The following is a 13,295-nucleotide window of genomic DNA, read 5'->3' as shown; positions in this document are numbered from 1 at the left end:
CTGAATCTCAGAAGTGACAAACTATCACTTCTGCCGTATTCTGTGGTTACACAGATGGTTTCAGTGTGAGAGTGGACTGCAAAAGAAAGTGGACACCAGGAGGCAGGAACATTGCATACCGTCTCAGAGGCTGGCTACGGCGGCAGTCATTGGAATCGTTTTCCATTTTTGGCTAAAAGGAATAGTACTGCTTTGAACATTCCTTTACATGTGTTTTATCAGTCTATACCTAGTATAAATACCTAGTAGTGGAATTCCGACATCAGATAGATACCAAGAAAAACTTTTCCTAAGTGCTTGTCAAACTATTCTTTTACAAGCAATACTCTACGTGCTCCACCTTTGATAACACTTGATATTGTGTGTATTTTTCATTTTATCAATTCTAGGGGGTGTTTAATGGTGTCTCATTATGATTTTAATTTAACCCCCTCTGATAGTTAATGATATTTATTCTTTTTTCATATACACATTGTGATTTGAAGTTTTTCTTTTGTGAATCCATATTCTCTGTTATGGCTGGTTTTGTACAGTCCTTCATAATCACGTGTATTACAAATATCTTTTCCCACATTGCATACAATTTAAGTCTGTTAATACTTATTTCCTTCAATGAGTAGAGATTCTTAATTTTAATATGGTTGAAATTTTCATCACTTTTTTTCTTTTTTCTTTGTGTTTAACTTTTGGAGAGTTCTTTAATAATACTTTGCCTACTCAAACTCTTACATATATTTGCTTATATTTTTCCTAAAAACTTTGCTGTCTTATCTTTCAAATTTAAATCTACAACCCATCTAGCAATATATAAAACATAATATTTTTTCCCCAAGAGGGTTTGTAACAAGCATTCAAAGGTAGTTTTACAATTGATAATCATCTCTCTGGTGCACCATTGGATTAGGGGAAAATAGAACACAATTATATATGTTAATAGAGTCAGAAAAGCATGTGAAAAATTCATCACTCATTATAATGAAACATATACACATATTCATACATATATTCACAGACATAGTCTTAGAAAATGAGAAAATGAACTTGTCTGAATTTTTAAAAAATCTATAAAATTAAATACAGCAAACATACTTTGTGGTAAAAGGCTAAAAGCGTCCTCTTAAGATTAGAAATCCAAGACAGAGATGCTGCTGCCACCACTTCTTCACAGCATTGCACTTGAGGTCTCGTCCATTGTAATAAGGCACGAAAAAGACGGACTAGAAAGAGAGACTTAAAACTGCCATTATTCTTACATGATGTAATCATGTGCTTAGGACACCTCATGAACTGCATACTGTTGGAACTAATAAGTAAATTTACGAAGGTCACCTGGATATTATATCAATGAAGAGACTAATTGTATTTCTGTATCCAAAAAACAAACAAATAAAAAAATGAATATTTTAAAAGAATCAGTTTATAATTGCATTACAGAATATCAAATGTAAAAAATACATTATATGCAAGCTATTATAATGCCTCTAACTTAAAACTACAAAATATCATTGAAATAAATTTTAAAAGAACTAAATAATGGAGGCACATACTCTGGCCATGGACTGGGAGATTCAACCCAAAGTGGTTGATAGTGTTAACTCAATCAGAATCAAAATCCCTCCAGTTAGTTTTGGAATTGAGAAGCTGGATCTAAAATTTACTGGGGAAAGTAAAGATCTAAGAAGAACCAAGACAATCTTGAAGAATAGGAATAGAATTAGAGAACTTCCATTACTAGTTATAGGAATAGTAATTAGATAAAATAGTATTGGTTTAGATATAGATGAATAGACCAATGAATGAAGCACAAGCTAGAATCAAGATTGCCGGGAGAAATATCAATAACCTCAGATATGCAGGTGACACCACCCTAATGGCAGAAAGTGAAGAAGAACTAAAGAGCCTCTTGATGAAAGTGAAAGAAGAGAGTGAAAAAGTTGGCTTAAAGCTCAACATTCAGACAACTAAGACAATGGCATCCAGTCCCATCACTTCATGGAAAATAGATGGGGAAACAGTGGAAACAGTGTCAGACTTTATTTTTTTGGGCTCCAAAATCACTGCAGATGGTGACTGCAGCCATGAAATTAAAAAATGCTTACTCCTTGGAAGGAAAGTTATAACCAATCTAGAGAGCATATTAAAAAGCAGAAACATTACTTTGCCGACAAATGTCCGTCTAGTCAAGGCTATGGTTTTTCCAGTGGTCGTGTATGGATGTGAGAGTTGGACTCTAAAGAAAGCTGAATGCCAAAGAATTGATTCTTTTGAACTGTGGTGTTGGAGAAGACTCTTGAGAGTCCCTTGGACTGCAAGGAGATCTAACCAGTCCATCCTAAAGGAGACCAGTCCTGAGTGTTCACTGGAAGGACTGATGCTGAGGCTGAAACTCCAATACTTTGGCCACCTGATGCAAAGAAGTGACTCATTGGAAAAGACCCTGATGCTGGGAGAGATTGAAAGGGGGAGGAGAAGGGGATGACAGAAGATGAGATGTTTGGATGGCATCACTGTCTCAATGGACATGAGTTTGAGTAAACTCCAGGAGTTGGTGATGGACAGAGAGGCCTGGCATACTGCAGTCCATGGGGTGGCAAAGAGTTGGACACGACTGAGCAACTGAACGGAACTGAATTGGTAGGCCAATGGAACATAATAAAAGTCCAGAAAAATGACCCTTTCATACAGAATTAATTGATTATCATAAAAATCACCCCACAGTGCAGTTGGCATGTACTGGCCTTTTCAGTAAACAGCATTGGGTCTCTTGAATATTTGTACTGGAGTGGGTAACCATTCCCTTCTCCAGGGGATCTTCCTGACCCAGGGATCAAACCTGAGTCTCCTGCATTGCAGGCAGATTCTTTACTGTCTGAGCCACCAGAGAAGCCCTTTGAATATTCATATAGGAAGTTTTTTAAAAAAGAATCTTCACTCTTACCCCACACCACACACACAAGCCAAAACATAATTTTAATATTAAAAAATATCTGTCTTTTATTTAAAAAATATTATTTTTTAATCAGAGAGCTATATTTTTATTTGCTTATTTGAGTTTACTATCTAAAAACTCATGGATAAAGTATGTCTGATTACAGTAATTTTCTTTAATCTAAAAATTTTGTCCTTTTTATTGCATGGTCCTTTTTCTTTCATCCTTGCTTTAATGATTCTATTTTATGGGTCTTTCCTTTTTGTGCAAGTTATTTTAAATCCTTTTTTTGAAATAGGGTATAAATAATGAATAAGTCAATCAATGAGGCAAGTTAAACTTCTTTTGAATTTTGAAGCCTGATTGAATTGTCAAAAAGAATGATAGCTCATATAGTACTCCTAATAAGTTCACTCTGATAAAATCATAACTGTCCAACATCATATGCCAATATGTATTATGCATATAAATATTACATGGAATGTTCTTTAAATGTTAACATATGTGTCAGAATTAAAAATACGTAGCATTCACATGGAGTTTGCTTTTTAGAAATTGCCTGTAATAAATGCTTGAACCAAAAAATAGATAATTTGTTCCTCTTTAGTCATCACAGTGGAGGAGTGAAGTGGGAAGAAGGAATAGCTGTTTTGAAAGTAGGAAGTGTAATGACTGATAAGTCTTTCCATCTCTGTTAATGATTAAGAACACAGACTTTAGAGTTACCGAACCAGCCTGCATAAGAATCCCAGCACTGCCAGTTAGTAACTGTCTAATCCATAGACAAGTTACTTTTCTTTTTATATCCAGAGTGGGGATAATAATACCTGCCACATACAAGCCTGGCTCTGGATGGCTGAATGTATGCATGAGGCCAATTGTCTTGCAGAGTGTAATTTTTCAAATCTTAATATCTATCCTACTATAAGTGGACGATCTCGATTTGAGATTCTGGAAGAGAATAAATTGGACACCAATGCAAAACAAGCTAGCTGAATATGGAATAGCTCAACTAGGAAAGCAGGTTAAAAACCCAGATGACATGGGGCAAATAAGAAATTCTGAACACTGTGCAGCCCATCAATTGCAGTGAGGCCCTGGGGAGTTGTAACCTCTGAAACTGGATGCTATTGCTGTGCTGTGAAGCACAAAAGCACTGGTGGGCTCTCTGAGTTCCCATTACACCTGATCCACGTGGCAATAAAGTGCAGCACACGGTACCCACATCAGAGCAATAGCTACATCCTCAAAATAATATTTTAATGACTTCTGTCTGCATTTGGGGAGATGATCTTAGACACTGGGTTTTCTCTTTTTGTAGGTTAATACACCTTCCCCTTCAGATCTCTGCATTTGGGGAAATCTCTTTCACAGTGTATTTCCCAGAGAGTATTTTATCTAATTTGTAATGTGAGGGAACCTTTGATCCACAATGTACGGGCAGCATCCAAAACCAGAATCAGGGTGTCCGTGGTTGGTCGGGAAAGTCTGCATGTGTTCAAGAGGACGGATAAGGACAGTTTGTGAAAAGGTATTGTTTCCTTCTTCCCCACTTCTGTCTGGTTGCTGCTGTTTTTTAAGTCCTATAATCTTTGGCAAAGACAGACTGCTGTCATCAAACTAGAACTGAACCTTGTGTGCTTGGGAAGTTTGTAGGGTCTTTTTTCCCATCTGCTGACACCCATATCTACTGACATTTGCAGTGGTCTTATTTAAATATTTTAATTGCTCAGCTGACCTGAGCACTGTATCAAGAGGCAAATAAAGGAGCATTTTTAATATTTAATATTAAATCAACCTTTCCTCTTCCCACCTCCCCATACCAGAGACCTACCATTTCTACTGACAGTACAGAATATTTTGCAACAGGACAGGGATTGAAACAATGGATTATGTCTTTCATTTCAACAAGATCCTGTTCTAAAACTGCTGTACATCTGATATGATAATGGGGTGTAGATTATAAAGTACAGATTACTACCCAACCAGCCAAATTAAAATGCACCAAAGACTTAATGCCATCTTAAAATATCACCATAGAAAGCAAAGCTCTGAGTAGATGCTTTAGTAAACAAATCTAGAAAAAGTTCCATTTTACTTGCTTGGAAGAAGTTTATAGGCATGTAAATATCTAAAATTAAGCAACGCTAGAGAAAAAATAAATTCACTTTTCAAAGATGATTAAAGTCTAGAAACGAATTTGCTATCACACAGTAATTTGCTAAACTAAAGCAGGAGTTATTTTGGATTGAATTTGTTACATAGCTCATGCATGAAATGATCTGTTGCTTGTTCTTGTGAAGTTGTTGCCACACTGAAACAGCAGAGGGGGTGAAAACTGTATTCTGTCTGAGGCATTGTAAAAATACTGAAAGCTCTGACTGAGGGTTTTTGTAGAGGTATCCAACTACAACTTGTCATTTACACTTTATGGGCCAATAGCTGTTAAGCCAAAATTGCAGATGCTTAGCTTTCCGAATTATTTATTAATGTAGACTTAGGTTCAAAAGCCCGATTCAGGCACCTTGAGACAGTCACTCATGTGATTACACTGCCATCGTGTGGTTTCAAAGATTCTTTTCAATTTTAAAAAACATCCAAAGAAATGGTCTCTTAGTTGCCAAAGGGAAATTATAATAATCCAAGTACTGTCTCTTATTTGTTTGTTCTCTGTCAGATACCATATAGTCCATAGATGACCATGGGTAGTAGGAACTAGGGGGATAATAACATAGAGATGGCAGTATGGGTATGATTCTAATAATTCTTCAAAATTTGCCAAGGATTCAGCTTCTCCCCAGTGAATGCCATCAAGAAGTTTGTTAAGATATACCCCAAAATGCTGTTTATTGACCTTTCTGCACAAATCTGGCATTTACAGCGTCCAGAAACCATCTGAAAAATTCTCTGTAGATATCTGTAGGCAAATGCATCTCAGACTGAGGTCCCCCAAACAGTAGCATCAGCGTCCCTGGAGAACTTGGTGGAAATTCAGATTCTTCAGTTCCATCCTGTACCAAATCAGAAACTCCAGGGGTGGAGCCCAGAACTCTGCGTTTTTAACAACCTTTCCAGGTGATTCTGAAGCTTGCTAAGGTTTGAGAACCACTGCCATAGAGAATGGTACCTGTCCTGCAGTAGATTAACACGTTTCCCTAGATAGAGCTATCTTTAGGAAAACCTGCCCTGGTCATCTGAAAAATTCTGAAGGAAAATGGAAGAGAAGGGCCCCAGGACTTCCTATGAATATGTTTGCCCAGCACCCCGAGGCTCCCCTGGAAAGGAAGATGCAGAGCATCTCTGTGAGGTCCCTGTTCTCATCAGCTGGTATGTCAACTCTTTACCCGATGAAGATGCTGTACAGCTGGTGTATCAACTCTTTAGCTGATGAAGATGCTGTAGTCAATCAGGCACAGATCTTTCAGTCTTTGGGGATTATTGGAGATACTGGAGCAGCAGTCTGAGTGAATATTGTAAATATCCACTTTTTCAGACATTAAAAATACAGTTTTAAGAAGGGGAATTAAAAACATGAAAGTACCCCAGGCTCTAAGAAATACTAAGGGATATAGGGATGGCATGAAGATTCCCTGGCTGTCATAGCAGCTTCTCAACTCCACTGACTGTGGCCAAGTAGGAAGGTGGGCCCTGAGCTGCCAGGATTTCTGACAGTTTCAAGAAGAACCAAAAATCAGAATTTTTATGTGAAATATTCCATTTTTTAAGTGTGTTCCACTTTGAGTGCATGTCTAGTTCAAAAAGTGGAACCATATTTAGCTTTTTGATTCAGTCTACTGACCTTCCAGATTGTGATCTCTTAGCTGCACAGGTAAGGAAAACTGTGGATGTCAATTTCAACACACATTTGAGACCACCCTCATATCTTGTACTTAAGTGATCTGTGTCCATGTCTTTTCATCTTTATAAGTGTAAATGCATACATATGAAGCCTGGAAATCCAGTGTCTCAACACATGAGGGAAATATTCTATGCAGCAAGGAAGTAGCTTCAGAGTGAAAAAAGATGAATAATCTGAAAGATGCCTAAATTTAAAAATTACATGCTTTGGAAGAAAACATAAACAAATGATATTTCTACTAATTTGAAGTATGCTTTTACAACATTAAAAAATGTTATAAATTTCACAGCATACATAGAATAAAAGTAATGAGGATATACAAATTACTTGGAGGGTGACTTATTCTTAGAGATAAATAAAGTACTTCAAATATATAAAGCTCATCAATAAATTTCGGTACTCATTTGGAGAAAAAAAGTCAGGTCTTATGGTTCAGCAGTAAAGAATCTGCCTGCAATGCAGGAGACCAGGCTTCACTTTGGATCAGGAAGATTCTCTGGAGAGGGAAATGGCAACCCACTCCAGTCTTCTTGCTTGGAGAATCCCATGGACAGAGGAGCCTAGTGGGTTTCAGTCCATGGAGTCACAAGAGACTCGGACATGACTAAGGTACTAAACCACCAACTACCACCTATGTGTGTGTGCGTGTGTGTACACGCATATGTTATTCTTAGCTCTGAAAGAAATCCTTTATGAACAGCTGCTGCACTAATAGAAGTTTAGGCATTGGTTCAGGTATTATCAAGTGAATTTGCTTTATCAGGAATGCTCTCTCCTGGCCTGATCCTCACTGTGGTCACTAGATTCAAGATTCAGAGAATGCTGCCTTGTTTATTTCACTACTACTTGTAGATTTTTTGAATGACTTTAAGAATAAAACCAACTTTAGATAGACTCTGTTTTTCTCTCTAGTTTCTTTCCCAAAATAGTAAAATTCCAGTGACTCCACCACTGACAGTATCTTTCAGATTGTCTGATAGGAGAGCTCATTCTGGAGTAGGTTACAATATTCACTAGGAGCTGAAGCTCATTCTTGTTGCTGGAGGCCAATGCCTGGATATATCCCTACCATTCTGGGTAACAATAGACTCTCTCGGAGAGCTAGTTCTTCGGGTGTGCTGCTGAATTTAATGATTTCCTCACTGAAGTCTCTGGCCCAGCAGTGTGCCACCATGCTTAGGATTCTGGCCATGGGACTCCTTTGCTTCTTTAAAGGAATTTGGGGTTTCAAGAGTACCTCACTAAAATACACATCTTGGGAGGGAGGAAAACATGATGTTTGAGAATGTTTCACTGGAAGTGGAGGGAAACATGGGTATGTTAGAGGTACTACATGGTTCCTGACCAGGAGACGCACATAGACCAGAAAGCAAAACAAATAATCGCACCACAATATATTTAAGGTGTTAAAAAAAAAATGCTCGGGACTCACTGAGAAAACAAACTAAACCTGTCCCAAAGGATCTAGAATGATTGCACAAGTAGTTAATATTTACACTGGGTTTCACAAGATGAATAGGCACATACCTGGTGAAGGAGGAAGAGACACAATGTGAAGAAATGCTGGTCATTTCTTGTGACTAGAGTGTTCGTCAGCCATCAGATCTTTGAAATACAGCACAGGGTCCCTATAAGGAATCCAACAGTTCTTTTTTTCATGCTGGAATAAATGAGTGGAAGAATGATTATTGTGTTTGTAGGACAGTGTGAGTAATGGAGAAATAAGGTAAGACTAGAAAGATTGGTTAGAGAGATACCATGAAGGCATCATTGAGGAAGCTAAATTTTACTCTGTAAGTTTTTAGTATCATTTTTTTCTGTCAAGATCCATTTGCATCATGATCTGTTGAAGTGCTTTTTATAATAATGCAGGTTCCTGGCTCTTAGATCAACTGAATCAGATCTCTTGGAGATCAAGCCAAGAAATCTTTTGCACTCTGAAAGCTACTGCCAGAAACAAGGTACAATTCTTAAAACATTATTTTTCAACTTTTTTGGTTGTTCATCATCTTAAGAGAATCTGTCAAAAGCTGTAGAAACTCTCCTCTGAAAAATATATATGCACATTCATTTTGACTAACAATTTTATAGAGATTATGAAACCCCTGAGATTAACTCATGGGTTCAAGTTAATAACCCCTGAAACCAAGCTGATTAACAGCTAATTTACAGAAAGTCAGATGAGAATCACTGTTACTAATGAGAGAAGGTTTTTAGATGCAGGTGAAGAATACAGACAAATCACTTCTTAAAAATTTTGTGTAAGACTAACCTGATTTCTTTCTGACTATGTTGACTATAAAAGAGATATATTCACATTTAAAAGGAGAAGAATTTATGCTGGGAGCCAGGAAGCTTCTTGGTCATTTCCACCCCAAGTAAAGCATTTGATGAAAAATTGGAATGTTTCAAAAGGAAAAAAAAGTATTTATTGGGCATTTAAAAACTGATATGTTGTTTTGCCCTGTTTCAAATAGCAAATGAAGTTGTTGGCATTCTAGAAAGTACATGAGCTAACTGTTTATATACTTAAAGCCTCACATATTTAGAGTGTATCTAAAAATCTTGGTCTCTTTCTGATAATCTAGCATTTGGGAACCATAGTGCATTTCTATTTCCTCCAAAATTGAGAGACATATCTGCAGATATCCGCAATAGACCAACTAAAACGGTCTATTGCTGGAGATATGTCACGTGGAACAAGATAAAGTCTATGAAAGCAGCCTTTTAGAAAAGTCATGGCTGAACTCTAATGACCTAAATTATTTAATGCAAACATTGTGTGCAATTTTGGAGATTTAGGGCAGCCCTCCCTCTAGTCAACTAAAACAATCCGGCTTATGTAAAACCAACATGAAAACATTTCAGAGCCACAACGTACTATTCTATGTACCTGGAGCAGAATCACTGAACTTCATCCAAACTTGGAGCAGAGTCAAGACAGGTGAGGGAAAGAGAGTGGTAGGATATGCAGAAAGGATTTATAAAGTGGGGAGCCTTATACAGAGTTAAGGAGTTAATAATGTATTCAGTTAACAACATGTAATATTATTCTGTAAGTTTCTAATGTCTTGATTAACAAAGCCCATCATACTGAGTTTCTCCACCTGCATCTTTTTTTGCCACTCAACATTCTTTTGGAAGTTAGTTTGTATTTGATGTATGTTGACTGAGTCCATTTCTTTTAAGTACTTAAAAGGATACTGTTGGGTAAACATGCTACAGCTTCATTCTTCATTTTCCTAAAGAGGACGCTGAGGTTGTTTCTGATTGTTTGCCATTAGCATCAGTGTTTAAAGAACACCTCAGTGAGTGTTTCCTTGTGACATACATTGATGTTTCTTTAGGGTTTGTACTAAGTGTGGATTTGTTGGGTCACAGGATATTCTATATGCAACTTTGTTTAATAATGTCAAAGGGCTCTCCAGTGTAGGGTACTAGTTATGTGAGAGCTGCAGTTGTGTTACTTCAATGTCTAACTTGTGTCAGACTTTTAAAGGAGATATTATTTTTATTTGCATTTCTCTGATTACTGGTGAGGTTTGGCATCTTTTGATGCATTGCCTCTTCAAGTGTCTTGTGAATTGTTGGTAATGTCCTATGTCCGTGTCTCTATGGGTCAAGCACTGATCTAGCCTCCTGAGATATAACCATGAACAAAAAAAAGAGCATTGCCCCTTTAGACTTTACATCCTAGCGGGGAAAAAGAGACAATAAACAATAAACAAATGCACTTATTTTAAATGCATTTTGTTGCAGGATAAGGTGAAAATGTTACTGGAAAAAGACAAAATAAAACAAGTAAAGCAGATTAGGGGTGCCGGGTAGGCAAGACAGTTCAGAGTGGTCAAGAGTGGTCAAGAGGAGGCAAGATTTGAGTTCACTGAGAGAGTTAAGAAACATTAAGAAACCAGTGTATCAAGCATGGAGAGACAAATGGGGGAAAAAAAAAAAAACTGTAGAGATGAAATCAGTAAAGTAGAGGGAAAGGATTGTTCTATCAGACCTTGTGGGCCATTGAAAGACTGGCTTTTAGTTGAACAAAATGAGGGATCCACTGAAAGGCTTTGCACAGAGGAGTGACGTGACCTGGCTTGTTATAAAAGGAGCACTCACATTAAATTTTCAAATGCTTACATGCAACAGTTTCTACATAATGAAGAACTTGGCTAAATCTTTCTTCCAATGGGAACAATTAAATGAAAGATCATCTAAGACTGGGAAAGGTTGAAATGGATTACTCCTTGCGCTTGGATGAACAACTAAGGTTTAGGACTTGGATAAGCAGGAGCTGAGTTCTAACTGTGGCTTTACACTTGTCCTGGAAGCTCTGGGCTGTTGCCTTTGACCTGGATGCTTTATAGCTTATGCATTGGTCACTCAGGGATAAAGTTACTTATTGCTATTGTTAAAATCCTATGCCAGACCCTGGGACGGCTGTTGTTAAGCATCATCTCTGATACCTGGCAGGACAACGTATTGTCATCTTCACTGTCATCTCGGCAGAGCTAGACTAGAGGTCAGATCTATTCAACCCCAAGTCCCTTATTTTTCTGTTGCCCTATGGTGTGCGGCAGGGAAGTTATAGGATCTCTGTTAGCTAGATGGCAATGGGTATTGAAACAAAATGGCATTGAATAATACATATGGCAACTGTAAGGCTTTTTAAAGAAATAATCATTTTAACATATATGACTTCTAAAGTATTCAGCTTCTATCTTCTTTGAAGTTGGTATATTAAAAAAAAAAATACAAGGGCTAGTTTTCTCTTTTCCTATTTGTTTTGATATGCAAAATGAAACACATTTATGGGATAAATTTTAGATCTCCAGGAAGGTTTATCCTAGTGCTTCAGGAAAGTAGATGTTTCAATCTAATATGCTAATCTAATATACTAATGTATTATCAAAACCCAGCATAAGTGACTAGTTCAAAGTGTTCAAATGGATTTAAATTTTTGAAAGAAAAATAGTCTCTGCCCCAGTGGATTGTGAACAACAAACAATGTCTTATTTTCTTCTACCTGAGTAAGAATACTCCCTAGGCTGGCAAGTCTGTTCTCCTCAAATGTATTTGTGAGTTTGTGTGCTTCATGTGATGGAACGCCCATCATACCAGCCCCCAAATGGGTTGCATCCATTTCAAATGAAGGCAGACATTTATGTCTGCAATTCAGGATTGTTCAAAGACAGCCTTAGCCAAGGATGCTTATGTTATTTTTTCCATAACCATGCAAAGGCCAAGTATGAGTACTCTTTTTTTGAGCCTAGAAATCTATGGTAATACATATTGCCTTTAGGTTTGTTTTATTTTTAAACAAACTTCAGAAGAGACAGGTCAGAATAAATAATTTTGAAGTTAGATGGTAATAAATTGCTAGGCATATCCTCTTTTACTGCAAATAAATGCTCGTGTCTGAAGTAGGGAACATTGGATAAATGTGAAGTCAACTAGCCAGTCATTAAATAGTGACATGAAACAGTACTGTTCACTGCCAGGTTTACCTTCCAGCTTTGTCTGGAAGAGTTCTTTCAAGTTCACCTCAGTTGGGTGGACTTGGAATCTGAAGATTGAGATGGTATGCATGTGTGTGACTGTGTCCAGTTGGAATAACATTTTCTTCTTTCAGCTCATTTTTTACAAAAAAAAAAAAGAAAAGACCACACGAAACAAAGTTTGTTTAAAATTGCATCAGATTATCTATGTTGAAAAATCTACCCCTATAAATTCATATATTAAAAAAAAGGGAAATCAGAAGTTCAACATGATATCTCAATGTATTTCCCCTCAGGGTAGCCACAGCTTAAGAAAGAAAAACAATTAGCAACCTTCATTATTTGTGGAGAAAAATATGTCTCTTCAGGAAAGTTGCCTCTATTTGCTAGGCTGTTCTAACCAAATTTCCCTTTTACACATGGGATATGTAACTGGAAATATCTGTGGCCTGTTCTTGCTTGATAACATTTCTACATAGGCATTTCATTTAAAAGGTAAGGTTCCTATGCAAAGTAGTCTGATAAAGACTTTCTTTGCAAGGGCGAAAACACTAGTTTACTTGTTCAAAATGGTAGAATTAAGACCAGAGTTCATACCATGAACTTATCCCCTGACACTCCCTCCCGCTTTCGCCTGATGAAAGCTTGCTCATGTGAACTGAGTTCTGAAACCAAATCCGCTGCTGAACACACTCAGCGTTTGGTGCCCGATTTGTGCTGTGACATTCAAGCTTCTGCCATGGCTGTTGCAATGTAAATAGGAAATTCTGTATGTGATTTGAATTGCCCTCTGGGGAGTTTCACACTCAGAGACGGTACCTTTCCAAGGTAGCCAGTACCTAATGTGGAGCAAGCCCAGTGGTAGGGTTGGAAAAACTGTTCCGCTTCAGAGCACAAGTTGACAGGAAACCAGGCATGCCTTCAACTGGACCGAAGGAATCTGGCGGCTGACGTCGTCATACATAGTTTGAAATACTTTCTCCTGTTAGAAATGTTTCAGATTAGTCCATGA

General features: G+C 37.4%; 1 protein-coding gene across 1 annotated transcript in view; it reads left to right on the top strand.

Moving 5' to 3' along the window:
• LOC138076618 (EGF-like and EMI domain-containing protein 1) overlaps nucleotides 1-13,040 on the top strand; it is a 615,728-nt gene extending 602,688 nt beyond the window's left edge. Inside the window, 1 exon segment of the mRNA XM_068968872.1 lies at nucleotides 12,860-13,040. Coding sequence (XP_068824973.1) covers nucleotides 12,860-13,040 — 181 coding nt within the window.
• Nucleotides 13,041-13,295: the final 255 nt, after the last annotated feature.

This window comes from Capricornis sumatraensis, chromosome 1, assembly GCF_032405125.1.
Source record: "Capricornis sumatraensis isolate serow.1 chromosome 1, serow.2, whole genome shotgun sequence".
Taxonomy (NCBI): domain Eukaryota; kingdom Metazoa; phylum Chordata; class Mammalia; order Artiodactyla; family Bovidae; genus Capricornis; species Capricornis sumatraensis.
This window is presented reverse-complemented; position numbering and strand designations above follow the sequence as displayed.